Genomic DNA, 21,367 nt, shown 5'->3' with positions numbered 1-21,367 from the left:
GTACCTATTTCTCGGTATATGACTCCGTCCACGAAGACCTCCCAATGGCAGCCATTTTTTTAGACGCCACCAAGGCATTTGACTCGCTCGAATGGGACTATGTGTTCAAAGTTCTTGAGCGAATGGGATTCCCACCTCTATTTATTTCTTGGATTAAATTACTGTATACGCGTCCAACGGCCAGAGTACTCATCAATGGGAAATTGTCGTCGGACTTCCCGATCACCAGGGGGACAAGACAAGGTTGTCCCCTGTCCCCCTTCTCTTTGCCATAGCCACTGAACCCCTGGCGGCTAAATTGCGACAGCATCATCAGGACAGTGCACTACGCTGCTTTCAGAGACAATTACTCGTCTCTATGTATGCTGATGATATCACCCTCTATGTTCGCCACCCAAGTGATAACTTACATCCCATACTCCGTGAATTCATACGGTTTGGTGCTCTTTCGGGAGTTCAAATCAACTGGAAGAAATCGTGTATCTTCCCCCTTACTGCCTCGACGGGTCAATTCCCGCTGGAATTCCCGCTTGCCTGGAGCACAGGAGATTTTAAGTACTTGGGCATACATGTGGAAAAGAGTAGAGAGGAGCTGATTCGTGCTAATTATGGCACTGTGATGGACAAGATGAGCGACAACATATCTAGATGGATCACGCTCCCTCTTTCCATGGCGGGTCGTGCCTCATTGGTCAAAATGGTCATACTCCCTCAACTTTTGAACCTATTTTTGAACATTCCGTACCATCCCGGATCCCATTTCTTTCGACTACTACGTTCGGAATTGCTCCGGCTAGTGTGGGGTGGTAAGACGCCCAGACTCAAATGGGAGATCCTCGTCCGGCCATTCTCGCAAGGGGGATTTGGCATCCCTGACTTTGAGCTCTATTACCGAGCTGCTCAGGCCCACTATGCGTACTTTTGGGTGCTCCAACAGAGATATATGCCTCAACTGGCGGCTGAGCACTGGCTGGCACACCCGATCCCCATTGAAGGCGCGCTCTACTCCCAGGTTGAAGGTAGGGACAAGACCCCTTCCACGGTGTCGAGCACGGTAACGGCGTGGCGCTCCTTTGTGTCTAAGCTTGACTTGCACTTCCTATACGCACCGAGACTGCCGCTGGCCTACCACCCACAGCTGCCGCTCCTCCAAGAGGCTGGCTTTCAAAAATTGTTAAAAAGAATTAATGTCACTACATGGGGAGACTTGTACCTAGATGGCGTCTTCCGAACTAGGGAACATTTATACGAAGGCATACAACCAACACCTCTAGACCTGTTTTACTATGTCAGGCTCAGACACGGACTACGAGCCATCACGCCTGATTTCCCCTGCGAGCCCCCGGTGCTTCCTCCCCTACAAAACATGCTGCTTCACGACACTCCTATTAAACTGGTATCCACACTCTATAAATCTATCCGGGCTAACATGACATACGCTGCTCTGCCCGCTAGGCAAAAATGGGAACAGGATCTAGCCTTGACTCTCACGGACACACAATGGGAATTTTGCCTACAGCAAACTGAGCGCATATCATCTAACATCCGTTATAGGATAATTCATTATAAATTCCTACACAGGCTGTACCACACTCCAGCGCGTCTACACAGATTCCAGCTTATAGACCTACAGATACATGCGACAGGTGTGGGGCCCCGGGGGCCGATTTCCTTCACCTTGCGTGGGGGTGTCCCGAAGTGAATAGATACTGGACTCAAGTGTTTCAGGCGCTGTCCAAAATGATACACATGACGGTGGATCCGTCCCCATTGGTGGCCCTTCTGGGATATGTTGCACCTCTCCAAGCGGCTCACCGCAAATATGTGGTGCTGGCTATGCTTCTGGCTAAACGCAGGGTGGCCTGTAGATGGGGGAGGGGAAGAGCGCCCAAGTTTAAGGATTGGATGAGTGACATGGTGTACTGCCAGGAGCAATTGCATACCTATTCCGAACTACTGCCGCCTGCTTCTAGGCCTACTGATATGTGGGCCCCGTTACAATGTTATTTGATAACTGATCCGCCCGAGGATAACGGCAATTGAAGTTGGGAAGTAGAGATCCTTAGATGATGTTTCTTGGTCTTGCAATGCAGCTCCTGGACTGCCGTGTGTGGCATGATGTGTTCGCTGCTACCTCCCACCCTCCCCCCCTCTCCCCTTTCCCCCCCCCTCTCTGTCCCCCCCCTGCCTCCCCATTTCAGGAACTTCTGTGGGGAACTCCGCCTTCCACGACGTCACCCGGGTGCCTGACAGCCCGCTGCCTCCGATGCTGTGGCTCCTCCTTCCCTCATTTGTGGTCTCATGGCTCTGCCAGCCCCGTGCCTCCCAAGGTTGGATATGCCCGCCTAGATGCCCCGTATGGCCCCCCCCCTATCCTTCCTGAGTTCGTATAGACACTGCACATGTTAATGGTTATATAAAATTTTAAAAAATTCAAGACTCGTTCATCTAGCTGTGAAAACGCTGCACTTGTCACTTGGATGGAACTGTTGGCGAGACTGTTTTCGCACTCTTACATATTTGAGATGATTTGTATTTATATATGCATTGATAGCGGCCGGCCTCCGGGTTGTTGGCGAGACGCTGTGTACTCCTGGCAATGCTCAATAAATGTCTTGAACCAAAAAAAAAAAAATAATAAAAAATAATTGCGCTTGCAAAGGGGCAGATTCTCAGAATCTGGCCCTTTGCGAGCGCAATTTCCCTTGATAAATCTGACTGAAAGTCTGTTTAAATAAATAACAGCATCACAAAAACGAGATCAGGTCATCTATTTATTCAAGATGAAGTTGGTGACAGCAGCGCTGGGAAATGGTTGTGGTTGGTCCGGGTCAGCAGATCTTTCAAGGAATTGTCAATGATCTGCAAGGCCGCCATCACAGGAGTTAATAAATTAGTCAGAAAACCCTCCAGCTGCCTGATTGTGCTATTGGCGATGGTGTTGCCAGGGCCCCCAGTCAGAACTTCGGTCTGCTCTTGACTGGCCCACTGCCAGGCATTTTTATCCACCACACTTAAGCACTGAACACAAGTTATTCTTCTTCCTTTTGTTGAGTGGGGAGGCAGCCTCTTCAGCATTCAAATGTTTCTCGGTGGGGGAATGGACCACTTCGCACATTGAAATGGTTTCAAGATCCCCTATGACCGCACAGGGATTTCTGGTGGCTGGTAAAGTGTCACTAATGGTTTGTCGCACTTGACCCACTTGAGGAGAGGAACTTCCAACTTTAAATTTTTCTGTGGGATTAATACTTGTGATCACTGTCGGATATTAATAGCAAGGACCTCCTAGTTTCTCCCAGCCTCCCCTCCACACATTCGATTTGTTGGTCGACATGGTGGTAGTTGAATAATTCCTTATCAGGATGCGTCAACAAGTTCATGTGTGGGAACTTCACCTCAGAGTCGTCCTCTCATGCTTCCACAGGTGGGGGTTTCCACAGATATACCTCTTCGCAACCGCCGGCAACACAAAATGCCCAAATTTCCCCTCAAGGCTACTACACCCACTATCCATGGTAAATGGTCTATGAATGTGGCCAGAGATATTTGCCTACGCTTTCCACCTCTCCCTCTTCTTCCGTTTGGGGTTTGGAAATTCAAGCTAACATCTCTCGCCCTCATTCTAGTAGCTCCCACTTGGGCTCAGCATTCATAGTTCACCACACTACTGGAACTCTCAGTAGTGCCACAACCCGGACCTTCTCACTCCGAATCATGGAGAGGTCAGGCAACCAAATCCAAAGGAACTCCACCTTGCAATTTGGCTCCAGAGGTCATATCATTTGGTTACCCAAATCTCCCACTAGAATGTATTACCATTCTCAAAGAGGCTTGTAAACCTATAACCAGGGTGTGTTATGCTGCAAAATGGAAAAGATTTGTTTTCTACTGTCTTGGTAAACACATCAACCCGTTGATGCAACTGTGCAAAACATTGTCTGCTACATGCTCCGTTTGCAGACTTCTGGACAAGCGCACATCTCTATACGCTTACATTTAGCTGCAGTAGCTGTCTATCTGCAAAACAGACATTTATCACTATTCAAAATACCAGTTATTATTTAAGTCTCCTCCTATGATGACTCGAGGGGCCCAATCTGCCAACTCAGAATCCAGAAACTGTAGAATTTCTGGATCATCCTGTGTAGAACCGTACACTGCAACTAATGTTGTCCAAACACCCCCTAACAGGACCTCGGCCATAGCCCATCTCCCCCAATTATCTCTTAACTTTCTCCTTATTACTACACTTTTATCCCTCGATAAAATGGCTACCCCTCTTTGTTTTACTCCTTGTTTAGAAGCCACTATTAATTGAAACCCCAACTGATTGAGATAAATCTCCTGGGTACTCATTACATGTGTCTCTTGAAGAAACACAAAATCTACATTCATTTGCCGCAGCCGAATTCCTATCTTCTGCCTTTTCTGTGCATCATTTAGGCCGCATACATTCCATGTCACTAATCTGATAGACATTTTTCGTTTTTTTTCCTATTCCCTTCACCCACTATCTGCTTGCTTTTATTTAACATTCTGAGAACGTTATACAATACTAAGTCTAACACATTGACTGAGTAGGCTTCCTTATCACTACTCATATCATACAATTGATACAAATTACTTTTGTCAAATCCTGCTAAGCATCTTGTGCCTTTGTGCCCTGTCCATTTCCCTACCCATCCCCATCCCCACCCCAGACTGCCCACCCTCAGTCTCCCACCCCCCCTACAGGCAAATAGGTCCAGCGGACCTATGTCTGGCCGACTTTTGCCTCCTGGATGCCGAACCCATCAGCCCCCCTGACTTTCCCTTTCAATTTCATGTGCTCAGTATGTGTCCACCATATTCCGCCCTTATTTTGTGCTCAACCTATACCACTATTCTTATTATGCTAATACCAATCTTTAACTATTGAAGGAGCACATCTACAAAACAAAAAACCATTGCAAAAAGAGAAATAAGAAAGATAAATTTTTCATAAACCTTGTAGAAACATTTTCGTCTCTTATTTTAAATAAGTCCTCATATGCATCTTTTCATCCCCAAATATTAATATATACAGTCTCTCTTTTCCATTTTATATTTATCTTCGTTTCTTTTGTGGAATGTCCCTAAGGGCTACTGTATGATCATCATTTTCAACATTCTCCTTGTGTCTTGTTTTTCGTTGGTCCCTATTTTCCTGCAAAAAGTTAAGATATTCTTGTGCAAGTATCTCGGAGTAGAAGATTTTAAAATTCCCATTTAATCCAATCTTCAAACGAGCAGGGAACAGAAGGTAAGCCTCACAACCTATGTTCTGAAATGGAGTAATGAGCTGCCTCATTCTCCACCTTCTTTCCACAGTGGTGTGGCAGAAATCAGGGCGTGCAAAAAACTCTACATCATTGTACTTACATTTAGCTTGGGGCTTTACTTTGTTAATTATCTCTTCCCGTAGAAGGAAGTTCCCAACATACAAAAGTATTGCACGAGGTTTACCCTGCGTTGCTTTCCGGATCAGAGGAAAACGGTGCGCCCTTTGTATCTCATGGTCCAGATCCCATGTAGACAGCTCTGGAAGGGCACCCTTTAATAACTCAACAACATACCCCCGAACATCACTCCCCTCTTTCCCTTCCTGTATTCCAATCAGGCGTACATTGTTGCGTCTTTGTCTGTTCTCAAATTCCTCTAGTTTCCATAACATGTCAGCTGTTGTCTTCTTTTGTTCTTTCCTATCATCCTGTACTTTAACCATATCATCTTCTAATTTCCCAGTTCTAGTCTCTACTTCGGAGACTCTCTCAGCCATCTCCTCATACAGTTTGCTGACCTTGCGCAGGGAAGATTGCATTTTCCTATTTGCATGTTTAGCCCTTCGCTTTGCCTTTTGGCTCTCAATACGAGCCTCACTCTGCATTTGTTTTAAAGTTGTTAATAGAACTTCAAAATTGGATGCACCTTCATCTGCACCTCGGGTTGTAGAGTCCAGAAGGCTTGTTTCACCATTTACAAACTCATCCGCAGGCATTACAGAGTTCTCCGCCACCTTATCCCAATTTAGTTTTTTTACCACTGTTTTCATATTACCTCTGCACTCCTTTGACAGTCTCTTTTGTCTGGATTTGCCATTCCGTTTACTTGACTTCTTTTTTTTTTTTACTTAGTTTTAGTTTTTTCCACAGTTTTAATACTGCCCTCAGTGTTTGTTTTCAATCTTGTAGAGGCATTCTTTTGCACTGTTTCTTGGGCTGGTTCCTTAGATTCTGTATCCATAGATTCTGACTCACAACTAATAGAAATTGAGGTAGTTTCAGAATCAGCCCCTGATTCAGTCTCTTTACTCTCCGTATCAGTATTCACTGTCTCATCACCTGAACTTTCTGTTTCCGATTCTGTGTCTGTCATTGATCGCAGACTTCCATTCACGCTTTCCTCGTCGTCTGCCTCATCATTACCCGTAAAAAAAACCTCATCATTGGGGGAGGCAGGGTGTACATCAGGTAGTTTTGCGTGTGCTTGCATCCACCTTGTTAATTAAGTCTGAGTTAATACCTTTATCAATCATTGACTCTATTTCAGTTAAATTAATTGCAGCCTCAGAATTACTTTTTTCCCCCAAGACAATATCCTCCACCAGGCTTTGACATGCGCCTGTCTCTTTAATTCCAGATACTCCTGGAGCTGGATAAATTATAACCTTCTCCTTTAAGAGCTTAGAACCGCCCTCTCCTGCCGCTGTAGAAGGGCCTTCGGCCCCTACTGCTTCTGTAACTTCATTTTGAGGCTGTGCCTCCAGAGTGCAGGTAGCATCCCTATCCGCTCCTGCGTGCACAAGCGGCCCCCTCTCTGAGGCAGGTTGCAACATCCTACACAGGCTTGCCAACGTGGGGATTTCCACTCCTCGTGGCAGATCCATCTGCAGAGTTGTTTGAAGAGTCGGCGCTAGTACCGCTGCAGGCAAAAACGTCTCAACTATGGTCATTTGACGGAGTGCAGTCTCCTTTCCGGATACCTCCCCAGCGGTGAGTTTTACCTCCTCTCTTCTCCTCGCAGTAGCCGATGGTGGCGCACTCAACTTCTTCTTTTTAGCTCCTTCTTCCTTTTCCCGTAATTTTTTTAGTTTGTTTTCCTTTGCTGCTTCGCGCCTTTGCTGTGCTTTAGATCGCACTTTTCCTCGTAGATTTAGCGCTAGAGCACCAAGGTTATCCATATCCTCTTCTGCCTCATAATCGTTGTCCCAGTCGTCTCGCTCTCGATTTTTCCTCGAGTAAAGTGCAGATTTTGAAGCCATAGATTTTGGAGCAGCTTTCCAGTAGTGATTCCCAAGAAGAGGCGGACGAGCTATCAAACCTGAACAGTGTTTGTGCAAATATTTATGCAAAGCCCCCTTTTTTTCCTGAGGAGAGTCACATATCAGGAAGAGCAAGCCAGTGAGCTCTCTCAGCATCACCTTTATCAGTGAGTCACGCTTCCCGTTTAGTTCACTGAAACACACTCTATCTCTCTCGACCTGTCGATAATCAGTTCTGATCCGCTCTCCACCAATATTACTGATCACCGCATCAAGTGTGCATTTCTCTTCCGGCAGAGGGGCAAATTCCACAGCAGATTTAGCTTAGCTTATCCTAGCGTGTATGCCACAATAGCAGTAGATCTGTAGATCTGTGGCACAATGAGCACGTAGTTCACCACATCTCTTCAGTCAGGAGGGTGTCAGGATACGACCTTCCACTACGGCGTCCCGGCGGCCATCTTGCCCCTTCCGTTGAGTCATCATAGGAGGAGACTTAAATATTAATGGTGCGGAAGGTCTGGGATCGGGCACAATAAGGCAGTATAATGGTAGGAAGAAAAAGGTGTATAAGGCCCTTATTGATCTTCTAGAAAATAACACACTGAGAGATGTTTGGGGGTCAATCAGATCAGAACAATTGGGCTATACATATTATTCTGCACCGCACCAGATATGCGTCAGGCTGGATTACATCCTGGTATCCAATGATTTAACTAGCATAGTAGAAATTGATAGACTCCCCCGGATACTTAGCGACCACAACCCCCTAATTCTAACGATAAAGCAGAGTGGGAGAATAACAACAAGGAGGGAGTGGACATTTGAAAGGGGACTGCTTTTAGATGATGATTACATAAAACATATGTCTAAATGGATCACTGAATTCTTTGAACATAATAGAGGAAGCGCAGCAGTTGGCATAGTTTGGGATGACTTTAAGGCAGGAGCACGCGGTGAAACATGTAGCTACAGTGCTTTTAAGAGGTAAACAGAACGAATGCGATATAAGGAGAGAGAGGAAAAAGTACTGGAGGCAGAAGAACAACTTATTAAATGTGTAATAAGGGGAGAGCCGACTGAACAATTTGTAATAGATCTATTGAAAGTGAAAAGTGAAGCAGAGGAAGAACTTGCTAATAGAGCCGCAAAACAATATACAATTAGAAGGGAGAGATGTTATGAGTTCAGTGAGAAAGTAGGGCGGGTACTCGCTATACGGACCAGGCAGATAGCGGCGGTAGGGATGAATAAGGAAATAAAAGATGAAAAGGGACAGCTGCAGTCAGATCCAGAAGAAATTCAGGAGGTATTTAAGAAGTTTTATCAGTCTTTATATGATGAGAAAAATCCCCGCAGTATTGAAAGAATAAATGAATATCTCCAGAATATTGAGGTTAAAACTATCCCTCCTGAAGATGCAGATGAATTAGAGATTGTGCTGGAGGACATAGAGATTAAAGAGGCTATGACCGCTCTACCCTCGGGGAAGGCTGCTGGACCTGATCAGCTACCGATTGAGTTTTATAAAACTTTTTGGGGATGTTTAGGTCATGATCTAACTCAAACATTTCAGGCTGCACAGAGTGGGGTGTCCGTACCCAAATCCTGGAGTGGGGCAGATATAGTGCTAATTTTAAAAAAAGAGAAATCTCCGAGTGAACCAGGGTCGTATCGCCCAATAACATTGGAGAAGAATGACACCAAAATTTATTCAAAGGCACTGGCTGCAAGATTTGCTAGAATTATAAGTACCCTGGTCAGCGATAACCAACATGGTTTTATTCCTGGTAGAGGGACAACTCACCATATTAGAAAAGTGATAACTTTATTTGATGTGGCGGAGGCAGCAGGAAACCCGATGGCAGTAATGCTTTTGGATGCGGAAAAGGCATTCGATCGGGTCTCCTGGCACTATTTGTGGCAGATCTTAGTTAGAGTTGGGATTAAGGGAGGGTATTTGAAAGCAATCCAGACTTTATATAAGGATCCGGTTGCGGCATTAAGGATAAACGGGGGTATAACAGGTCAATTTAAAATTAAGAGAGGAACTCGCCAGGGCTGTCCATTCTCTCCCCTGTTGTTCGCCATGTATATGGATCCATTAATACGAAAGATAGAATCAGCACCAGAGATTACCCCATTCAGTACAGCTCTTGGGCCATGCAAGATATTAGCCTATGCTGATGATGTTGCGGTGATAACACCTTGCCCTACGGAAGCAACTACATTTGTAGAGGCTGAGGCCTTAAGATTTGGGCAAGTCTCCGGATACTCATTAATCGCGTCAAAAACTCAGATTATTAAAAACTCACTGACACCCTGTGATGATAGAAGAGTAGTGCCGACAGGGAAATACTTGGGAATTAATATTATGTCTAATTTAGACAGTTTGGTGGAGAATAATATTGCCCCAGTAATTGAAAACGATTTAGAAAAGGGGGTGGTGATGAACAGAGTGTCTGAGTTAAGCAGACCACTCTTACCCAGTCCAAAGATCAGGGCTTGATCCATCACCGTTATTTATCTCACTGCCCCATCCCAGCTCATTTGAAAAAGCAAGAAAAGATCTGGATCGTTATGAGAATCTACATTTGTCATTAGTTGGACGAGTCAATATTATTAAAATGTTGATTTTACCCAAATTACTATATCTCTTTAGGGCAATACCACTTCTAATTGAAAATAAGTGGTTCAAAACTTGCGAAATCATGGTGAATCGGTTTATCTGGGCAAAAGGTAAAACTCGGAGGGCATTGAGGTATATGTCCCTTCCCAGGGAGAAAGGGGGGTGGTCACTTCCGGATCTAAAGTTATATTATTGGGCTGCAGCATTGCAAGGGATGGTGGGATTAATCGGGGGGGCAGAGAAGGATGGATGGGATAAGACAGGTTTGCTTGCTATATATGGTTTAGCTTTGGGTATAAATGCCGAAAATATTTTTTTGAGATTTACTGATGGAAGTTACTTTAAAAGAACACGTTTTAAGATAATTATGGCGGCCTATAATATATGGAAAGGATTTTCCAAAAAGGCTGGAATAGGGAAATACAACGCATATACTAGATTTAAAAATAATCCTTCACTACCTAGGGCAGTGTTCTCAGGAACGGTATATCAAGAATGGGAGAGCCGAGGTATAGGTATGATTGGTGATATGTTGGATGATAATGGTATGTTACAATTTATAGATCTGAGAAATAAGTATATGTTAAACACAAATCATTTTTTCAAATATCTTCAAATAAGGAGTTGTATATTAAATAAAAAAGGGGGATCTTTAGGCTTTGGGAGGAGTATAATGATGGATCTTATACAAAAAGGTCATGAATGTACTATAAAAAGATTTTACTCAGAAATGACAAAGTTAAAAAAGGACGATCTTGAGAAATGGATAGTTAAATGGTCCTCAGATTTAGATATAGCTATAGAAAGAGATATTTTCTCTGAATCACTTGAGATGGGAAGTAAACTATTATGCTCATCGTCCCTTCAGGCCCAACACTACAAGATTTTGTATCATTTGTATTATACGCCATGGAAAATTGCCCAATGGGGGAGCCTTTCGGGCACCACGTGTTTTAGATGTGGCAGTATGGAGGCCAATTTGTTACATATTTTTTCTACCTGTCCACATTTAGATAAGATAAAACATGATATTGGGAATTTTTTCCGTAGTGCCTTCGATATAACAATAGAGCTAGACTCAGCAACCATTTTGTTGGGAGTCTCCCCCAACGGGCAAATAAACTGTAAATACTTTCTGTTCGTAGCAATGGCGATTTTTAGATTGCTTGTGGCCTCATCTTGGTTAGATCCAAATCCTCCCACATATCATCAATGGCTCGGTAAAACCTTATCAATAGAAAAATTGGAAACAGCTATTTATTCTAGGAAAGGGAGAAAGGGTAAAAAATTGGGTATGCACATTTGGGGCCCCCTGATTCAGTGGAAGTTTGGAACTGAATAAGACAATGTGAAGAATATATGTATTACTGAAAGCCAACATATATGATTTTGTATGTGTATATATTATGATAGGATCTGTATGTAATATGTATATTGTAATATTTTTTTCCCTTTTCTGTTGTTTATGTGGCTGCCTTATGAAATTTATTGTGCCTTGTCCATGTAATGGGGGAGGTGGGGGAAATAAATGAGGGGAACATTTTTTTTTATCAATAAAAACATTTAAAATAAAAAATAAAAAAATACCAGTTATTAAGGTATTCCTGGAAGGTCTTAAAAGGGTAATTCCACCCAGGGTTTCCCCTGCGCCTGCTTGGAATCACAACATTGTATTCACCAAAATTATAGGTCCTCCATTTGAACCCTTGCATAACTGCCCTCTCCAATTCTCATCTTGGAAGGTAGCCATCACTTCTCTTAGACATGTCAGAGAACTCCATGCACTAACCTTGGAAGAACTTTTCTTCCAACTACACAAAGATAGGGTAGTCCTTCAAACTAATCCAAAATTCCTTCCAGAGGTAGTTTCTACTTCTCACCTAAATCAATTACTTGAATTACCTGTCTTCTTTCTGGAAGCTTATTCATTTTGCAGAAAGAGCACTTCATGTTATGTTAATTTAGCTTATATAGTACGCGAATCACCCCAGGAAGGGTATCTCGGCGCACAGAAAGATTGCAGGCAGAGCACGCAACCAGATCAAAACAATTCAGCCTTGAGCACTTTCCTGAATTACAGGTGGTCAGAGCATGTGCGTATGTGATAAGGTAGCATGTTACAATACAGTGGAGCTAAATAGGAAAAAGACCGACCTCCCGTTCAGGCTTTTCTGATATGCGTGACAGCGAGCAAAGCTCTGTCACTAGATCGGAGGCGCATAGATAGACAATAAAGTTTTAACTTTGACATTATGTAGCTGCGACCTTTGTCCAACAATGCCTTGCGGTTAATACAAAAATGTAGCTCTTTTCTTAACAGGTAGCCAGTGTAGAGATCTGAGTAAAGGTATGGAAGCTGAGCCAGATGGAAGGTTGCGGATGAGACGGGCAGCCGTATTCTGCTCATCTTGTAATTTGACCAATAACATTTCATTGTCAGAGGTGAGTAACGTGTTACCATAATCCAATCTGCTCATGATCAGTGCTTGTACCCGAGTCTTCCTTGCTGAGAGCAGAAGAAAAGGAAGAGCTTTCCTAAGCAGGCTCATAAGGTAACAGGTGCCGTAGTGGCAAGAACCTGCTCTTTCATGGGCAAGGCTTGGTTCAAACTAAACCCCAAGTTCTTGACAACTTGTTTGGGTGTATGGGCGAAACTACTTCTGTGGCCACAAGTCCAGGGACCAAAGTAGCTTGGCTTTCCCAAACAGCATGATTTCTTTTTTTTCTGAGTTCAACTGAAGATTGTCCTTGCTCATCCAGGTAGCGATTGCAGTCATCCCATTTAAGAACTGTTCTTTTACTATGGTCATGTCTTCATCAAAAGAGATGACTAACTGCGTGTCATTGGCATAGGACAGCAATTCAAAACCAAAGGATTTAATAACTTTGGCTAGAGGGGCAAAGTAAATGTTGAACAGTGTGGGGCTCAGACATGAGTCCTGTGGAACTCCCTGGTCAATTGACATGGAATGTGATTTATAAGTGTCCATAGAGATGGTTTGAGTTCTATTGGGTAGGAAATCACTGAACCATTTTAGGGCTGTCCTATGGATTCCAATCTTCGACAGCATTTGAAGCAGCCTGAGGTGGGACACCGTCAACACTAGATGTTAAAAAAGCTTTAATGTTCGAGGCATGTGGGCTGCTGAATTCATATCTGTGCATAGATCGCCGCCTAGTGTTGGGTCCGGATGATTGCACATTGTTGTCCTGGAAGAGTCTTCGAAGTATCACGAGATAGGTGGCTCCTCCCCTGGACTACAGTGCGCATGGGCATCGCCTCCATCCCCAGATTGTTTTTAGCCATTGGCAGAGATGGAGTGAAGAATGTGAGTGATGGCCATGCTATGAGCATATACATATTTACTGAATGAAATACTGCAGCTGCTACAGGCGGCGGGGAGGAGGGTGGGCGATATGAATGTCAGCAGCCCTACATGCCAAGAACAGATGCATACTGGTAAGTAGCATTTGCAGTTCGAGGCATGTGGGCTGCTGAATTCATATCTGTGCATAGAATACATAGCAGTCCCTCCATTAACGGCGGCCGCCCGTGCCAGCTGCAGCAGTCTGAAAAAGCGTTTTTAGAACAGCCTGACCAACAGCTGCCTGCTGTTTGGAATGCACGTCTACGCAGTAGTGCTTAGTGAAAGTATGTGTGTTAGACCATGTGGCTGCTCTACAGATATCTTCTAAGGGAATGTTACCTAGGAAAGCCATAGAGGCCCCCAACTTCCTGGTGGAGTGGGCCCTTGGTGGGATAGTGAGAGTGCGCTTAGCTTTAGCGTAACAGATCTGAATGCATTTCACTATCCACCTAGCGATCCCAGCTTTGGAGATAGCGTTTCCCTTGTGGTGTGTGGCAAAAGCAACAAAAAGCTGCTTGGTTTTGCGAAAATCTTTTGTCCTGTCTACATAGTACATCAAGGCCCTCTTAACATCAAGGGTGTGGAGCATGCGCTCCGCCAGCGTCTCTGGGTTTTGGAAAAACACCGGCAATTCAATAGTCTGGTTTATGTGGAATTGTGATACCACTTTGGGTAGGAATTTAGGGTTAGTGCGGAGCACCACCCTGTTAGCATGTACCTGGAAGAAAGGTTCTTGGATGGTGAGCGCCTGCAGCTCGCTAACCCTCCGTAGCGATGTAATCGCTACTAAGAACGCAACCTTCCAAGTCAGAAACTGAAGCTCACAAGAGTGCAGTGGCTCAAAAGGAGGACCCATCAGCCTTGTAAGAACCACATTGAGGTTCCATTCTGGAGCTGGTGGGGTCCTTGGTGGAATGACCCTTTTGAGTCCTTCCAGAAAGGCCTTGATAGCAGGGACCTTAAAGAGTGACAGATGTTGTCTATTCTGGAGGTATGCTGCCATAGCAGACAGGTGAATGCGGATGGAAGAGTACGCCAGATTACATTGATACAAGTGGAACAGGTAACAAATGATGTTTTGAATGGAAGCATCTAGCGGGTCAATATCGTGGTTAACACAGTAGATGACAAACCTCTTCCATTTAGCCGCATAACAAGCTCTAGTAGTGGGCTTCCTTGCCTCCCGAATGATGTTCCCGAATGCCAAGAACAGATGCATACTGGTAAGTAGCATTTGCATTATTATTGCGATAGAAGTAAAGAATTTTGTAAAACCAAGCAACTTTTTTGTGGCTTTTTCGCCCCTTCAAATTGGAAAGCCCATTTCAAAATCAGGGATTTCTAGATGGCTGGTTAAATGTATTCAGATATGTTACTTTAAAGCTAAAAGAACTTTGCCCACACCTCCTAAAGCACACAATACTTGCACACTCCTTAAGCACACAGTTCTCGCAAAATAGGAGCATCTTTTACTTTCCTGGGCAATATACCAATAGCTGAGATTTGTAAAGCGGCTACATGGTCAACCCCACACTTTCACTAAACATTACTGTGTGAATATATTAGTACGCCAACAAGCAAATGTAGGACAGGCAGTGCCACTTACCCTTTTCCAAACTGTAACACACACGGGTTAGCCACAGCTTTATGGAGGGCACTGCTCTCTAGTCTTTGCAAAGCATGTGTATCAACAGCCACACATGCCATCGAACTGATATGTTACTCACCCTGTAAGCATCTGTTTGTGTCACGTAGAGCTGTAGATTCACATGCGCCCGCCCTCCTCTCCACACACCTGCGGCCGTTGCCATACCTACTTACAGTATTGTATGCATGGTCATCCCTTTACTAACTCTTTCTTACACTCCATTCTCACCCGACTGCGGGAAAACAATCTAACAATGGAGTTGATACCCAAGCACAATATCAAAGAGAGGAGGAGTCACTTTACCTCTAGAGACTTCTTCGAAGGAAAACAACATGTACACATCCGGACCCAACACTAGATGGCTGGAGTATGCAAAGCATGTGAAACTACAGCACTTCATGCTATGAACAGATGCTTACAGGGTAAGTAGCATAATCCTTCTACTACATTGTCTAGTGACATTTTCTCACTTTTTACTTTTAAAATCATGCTGTTACCGGCCTGAACATGTTTTGTTTTCTCAACAGAAGTAACTTTATATATGGATGGTATCTGGGAAAAGAAGAAATCGCTTTCAGTGACCCAACTCCAGATGGAAAGGTGTTCGCTACGAAGTATTGCGGAACGGGCCAGTTTCTAGTATATAACTTTATCAATGGGCAGTCAAAAACTTGAAAGGGTTTCGACCACACATGGACTGGTTGCCGATCGTTAAAATGGGAACTATGGCCTTCTTTCTTGTTATTATTACAACGATCTCAGGATTGGAGCTCCGAATGGGTTCTGTTTTAATAAAACTGGAATAATGAAGTAATAGCTTAATTTTAAAAGCAGATATTTTGTTATCTTTTACAGAAGATTGATGTATTTTCTCTGTCCGTTAGTCATGTTTACATGGAAATAATAATTGTTCATACTGGACTGTGAACCGATGCACGGACTGTGGTCTCAGTGACAAGTATAAACTGAAGCTTATATTGTGGGGATATACCAGTACTCATCAGTATTGACCATTTTTATAGCTTTGTGAGTGTACTAGATTGAGATGATCATGTTAGTTAATAACTTGATTTCCTATTTATAGACTGTCTGTGGCTTGCGATACTTTAAAACGCCACCAAATGTTTTCGCACATTTACAGAATTGTATTGATATCCTTTCTGTCCATAACGTGCTGTTTTTTGATTGACTGTTCAGAGAACCTGGTCGTGGTGGGGATGGTGGGAAAAAGAAAACTCTTCTGCTGTTTTTTTTCTTTCTTCAGAACCACTTGTTATCAGTTTGTAATATCTTGCCTGCCCTATTTTCTTTTTTTTAATTTTTTTAAAATATTCACTATGATTGCCCTTTCTGAACAGACAATGACCAGGAAAGGGCTCTTGCGTGCAAACTGTTCTAATGGCTGTTGGTGTAGTGGTGACACTCAGATGCACGGATTGGATGGCTTTCTTGTCTAGTTCGCTGCCTCTTGTGAACTGGCTTTCCTCCCTATTCTTTCTTTGTCCCGCCTCTGGAACATTTCTTATTTACCAGGTTTCAGATTGGTTGGCTTGTATTTTCCCTTGTTCACAACAGGGAGTAGTTTTTCTTTGAGTTTCAGCAATCTATGGGAATGCACATATTTCCTTGCTCTGTTCCCCATCCTGTATCTCAGCTCATCGTTGCGTTCCTTTCCACAGCACCCATGCTTCCGACTCCTGGCACCTTGGCTTATCACGCCACTTCCCACTCTACTTTTTATTTATTTGTTCATGTAAACATTGGCAGCTGCACAATGTTACCGGGCCACTCTCTTCTTTCGATTCCCGCATACATACTTTTTTTTGTTGTAATTTTCAGTTCAAAAATTGCTGTCACCCATCTTGAAAATGCATTCAGAAATTGGTGCAGGGGCGTCATCACACATACACCGGTAGCCTTCTTGGAATGAGATTTATATAAAAGGAAATTAAAAGGTCATTACAGTATGGTCGCTGTGACATGCACATGTGTCGTAACATCACAGTGGCGTGCACTTGTTATGATGGAAGAACAAGGCACAATAACAATGGGTTTTTAAAAAATGATTTTGTCTGTCAATCTCTGGCAAAGCTGATAAACCTGCACTTTACTTTTTAAAACGATTAGCTTTGCTTGTTTTTGGTGGGGTTTTGGGAGCGGGTGTTTTTTTTTTGCTAAAACCTGACTGAGGATGCTCTATTGGCATGGTGCAATGTGTAGACGTTACATTTCTTTTTAGTTTTTAAAAAATATTTATTAGGGAAAATCATGAAGTACACCTCACAATTTAAATCTGGTCGTTCATCCAGTACTATTAGGCCAGTATGGCATTCACCTGTAATGGCAATAAACATGAACCACGTGGAAATGGGGTCCTTCATTGTACTCAATAGACATAAATGTGGCTGAACACAGCACTTAATTTTGTAAATTTCTACAGATGTCCCTCCTGACTTACTGTGTTTTGAACTACATCCCCTCCCCCACTCATTAGGAGTAGAAAAAAGAAAAAGCATTTTACTGTGTAACGTAGAGTCGCTTTTGCCACTTGAATGAATTATCCTTTGTGAGTTCTAAAAGTTATTGAAGATCAGACGGAATAGCCAATGCAAAGCCACTTGGTTTAATCTGTACCTTCTGGTAAAAGAAATTTTCAAGACATACCACTGAGTTGAACCACATTGTTTGTGAGCACTAAGCTTTGCATCTTCCCTCCAAAGATTATGATCGATTTCGATTAGCCAAAATGCACTGGTGATGCCTGGAAATTGTACCAAGCATATGAAAAATCATTGGCAGGAGAAATGCGGTACATGCCATGAAGGTTGATTAACTAATTTAAGTCCCTTCATTCATGCATTGAACCTAGTTAAGTTCAGATTCCTAGTAACAAGCGATTAGTACATTTTGGTTTTTTAATCCATCACGTCAAGGCCAAACCTGTTAAAATTGATCTTTTTCTCATGTTTCTCAAACTAGAAGCAATGTAAAATGCTAGGATGGGTAATGGTTTTTAAGAATACCTCGTAGTATCACAGAGTCCTGCCACTGTTATTTAAATCTCTGAAAAGGTGATCTGTCCAAGGAGATATGATAGTGATATAACACCACAAATGTTCAAATGTTCTCTCCTGAAACCAGTATCCATACTAACTCCTCTCTTGCTCTCCAGTCCTGCTCAGGAATTGGTATACCTGGGAGTTTATGTGAACAGTCCGGCGTCTGCTCTTTTGGTCTGAGCCCTACATAAATCTTACTCATCTCTCTAGTGTTCGTTTTGGATTTTCTGACTCTCCACTTAAGGTGAAACTGTGTGTTTTTTTCTATGTACAGTCTACATCTGCCACCATTTTTCTTACTTGCTACTTTCTTCTATTCCTCTGATTTTCCAAATCTACACTTCCAGTAATGTCCCAATCCTGTCCTGCTTGACATAGAATACGTCTTGTTGAGGATCCTTTGGAGTCTTTAAGTCACTCCCGTCAGATTTTGGGGCCCTTCAGGTGTAGTACAGGGTTGTCAGCGTAGGCGATAGAGGACCTCAGTGGGGTAACTCCGCACATGCTACTTCAGCAAGCTCACCAGACCTGCCTCTGAAGTTAATAAACCCCTTTAAGCAGATCCATCCTTGGGCGAACCTACACAAGATCTGATAGTGTGCTATAGAAAATCTCCCAGTCTTCCAGCTGCATTTCCTTACTGTGGGAATCCATGATGGCAAAGAGTCTTTGTAGTGAAGAGGTTAGTAAATTGTACCATGTAGTTGTATCCACAGATCTAATGGCTCACTATCATCCATCGTGAGAGCCTCAGCTCGTTGGTCCAATTACATCGCAAAATAAACTTGAATGAGTTTGTTTTTGTGTCAGAAAATCTCTGAACGGGCTACCGTTTTTACTGCTACGATAATAAAGAGACATGGACCCTGTTACTGCAGTGTCTGTGGGACTCTATGGAGAATCTGAAGCCATAAAGCAGTGACATGGCCTTTGCACAATATGTCTCGTCCCTCTCAAAGAGCTGGAAATTAAGTTTCAAAGGGGCAGTTTTCAAAAGCTCATCACCACAAAAGAAGTTAGGCATTTCTTACTATGCCCTGTAATGTCCAGCTTAGAGTCTTAAATGTGTCCAATGATTCCATACTTTTTGATGCAAACTCATTGATCTTTCTTTTTGTTGATTATGATTACCCCAGTGCAAAATGGAAGTGGTCCCTTTCACTATATGTTGATCTTCCTAATTTGAGTCTGTTCCGACATCTAACTTTTCAGTTTTGGGCAATTTTGAAAATCCAATCCTACTTCCATTGACAATCAAAAACAAGTTTGTGAAGAAATACATGCATCATTGCAATCTCAAAAGACAAAATTACGCACTAAAAATATTTTTATCATTAAGCACTACTGCTTTGACAGCCACGTCAGACAGGAAGGACTATTCACCTGCTTGGTCCTGCAAGACTTTTTGCTCGGAGTACACTTCACAGACTCTCCACCTGGGGGATGTACTGTTCCTGGTGGATAGGCTATCTAACAGCAGTTTCTTCGCTGCCCTCCTATCTCCCTGTTTTGTGGCATGACTCTTTTTACTATCTAAAAACGTTTAACTTTAGGAGACTGCACACTGATATTCGAGTTGTTTACACTCTGAGTCCGCAGACGCAGAAAGAGACCTGTAAAAAACTGACATCCGTGCTAAGGAAGGTTGCTTATATGCTGCTCTGCTCCATGATTTTTTGCGGCGGTATGGAGTCAACAATGAGCCACGCGATGCCACCTAACGGTGTGCATGATCATTGGTGGATAAGAATTTTCCTGATCCAGTCTGGCACCTGGGGAGTATTCTAAGGGGAGGAATCTGTGGTTAAATAGAGTATCTACCAGAAAGAGCATTACCAAAAGTAAGTCAGTTCTTTTGGGAACACATCTTCACGCTTTCAAGCAATAGACAGAACCATCTAATTGCCTCAAATCTTTTTTATCTTCCTGGGGGTTTATAACCCTTTTTAGTTTGACATTCTACTACAACCAGGGAAAAAATGTCCTTGGGTATAGCTTTCAGTTGTTGGAATGTGTTGTCATTGAGGAAACACTACCTCATTTTTTAGACTGATCTATTTAATGATTGGTCAGACTTCTTGGATTCATGTGTGCATTGATCCATATATTGCCTGACTGTTTGCTTACAATTGAGAAACAGCGCAACATTTCTTAAGTGGTAGTTTAATATAACTATATGCCAGACAATGGAAATGTATAAATTCTTTTCCACAGGTTCAGTATGGCTTTGTCCTCACGCAAGAACACAGTTTACTTCTATTATGTCTATTCAGAACCCTTTTTATTATTTTAACAAAGTTACTGTTGACGCTTCTGATTACTATTGGTGGGCCATGCATCATGTGCATTTATGCACTTGTTGCACTAAAATCATTCCTACGAGGAAAAGTGATCCAAATTAGTAGCATCATTTGGATAGTTTAAATTGGAACGGTAAAAAAGGTACAATTAAAATTAAATCGGGCTCGCCTGATGATCCCCTAAGGCCTACCCAGTTTAGGGAATCGGCTGCTGTCTGCCTTCCTTCAGTGTGCCATCTTATTAATCTTTCCCTCACCTCGGGTGCTGTTCCTACTAAGTGGAAACAAGCGGTTGTGACACCTATTCTTAAAAAGGCGACTTTGGACCCCTCTAAACTTGAGAACTAACGCCCAATTTCTCTCCTTCCTTGGCCTGCTAAAATAGTGGAGGCTCATGTGAACGGGCTACTGTCCGAACATCTTGCAAAGGCCGGCATTCTGGACCCATCTCAGAATGGATTCCGTGCTGGTCACAGTACGGAAACTGCCCTGCTCGCGATGACTGAACATCTTCGCTCTGTGCTGGACTCTGGTCAGACTGCGGCACTGGTACTACTCGATCTTAGTGCCGCGTTTGACACGGGCTCGCACAGAATTTTACTCCAACGTCTTCGTGAAGCGGGGGTTGATGGCATTGCCCTTGACTGGTTCCGGTCCTTCCTTGCTGACAGGACCTTCAAGGTTGCCACCCCGCCATTTGCGTCCAACTTACATCCCCTGGAACTGGGTGTGCCCCAGGGTTCGTCTCTGAGCCCCACTCTATTCAATCTATATGTGAGGCCGCTGGCTGCTGTCGTCAAGCAATGGGGTATGACTATGGTCTCCTATGCAGACGACACGCAGCTGGCGGTCGCCTTGAGTAGGGACTCCGACCTTGATGCCCCTAGATTCTGGGAGGGACTCTTGGCGGTGGCTAGCTGGATGAATTCCAACTGTCTCCAGATAAATGCCAAAAAAACAGAGGTCATGATAGTAGGCAAGCGAACGGATCTCTGGGGTGACATGTGGTGGCCCCCTGAGCTAGGTACTACCCCCATTCCAGTCTCCGAGGTCAAAAATCTGGGGGTGTGGTTAGATCCAG

At 43.4% G+C, this 21,367-nt stretch overlaps 1 protein-coding gene across 1 annotated transcript in view; it reads left to right on the top strand.

Annotated features, from left to right (window-relative positions):
- The window catches only part of ESCO1 (establishment of sister chromatid cohesion N-acetyltransferase 1), a 431,983-nt gene extending 415,919 nt beyond the window's left edge, over positions 1 to 16,064 (top strand). The window contains exon 10 of the mRNA XM_086965629.1: positions 15,455 to 16,064. Coding sequence (XP_086821755.1) covers positions 15,455 to 15,602 — 148 coding nt within the window. The 3' untranslated portion in view covers positions 15,603 to 16,064. The remainder of the gene's footprint in view (positions 1 to 15,454) is intronic.
- Positions 16,065 to 21,367: the final 5,303 nt, after the last annotated feature.

Source organism: Lissotriton vulgaris, chromosome 4_1, assembly GCF_964263255.1.
Source record: "Lissotriton vulgaris chromosome 4_1, aLisVul1.2, whole genome shotgun sequence".
In the NCBI taxonomy this organism is placed as follows: Eukaryota; Metazoa; Chordata; class Amphibia; order Caudata; family Salamandridae; genus Lissotriton; species Lissotriton vulgaris.
Note: the sequence above shows the minus strand (reverse complement) of the source record. Positions and strands in the feature narration are given on the sequence as shown.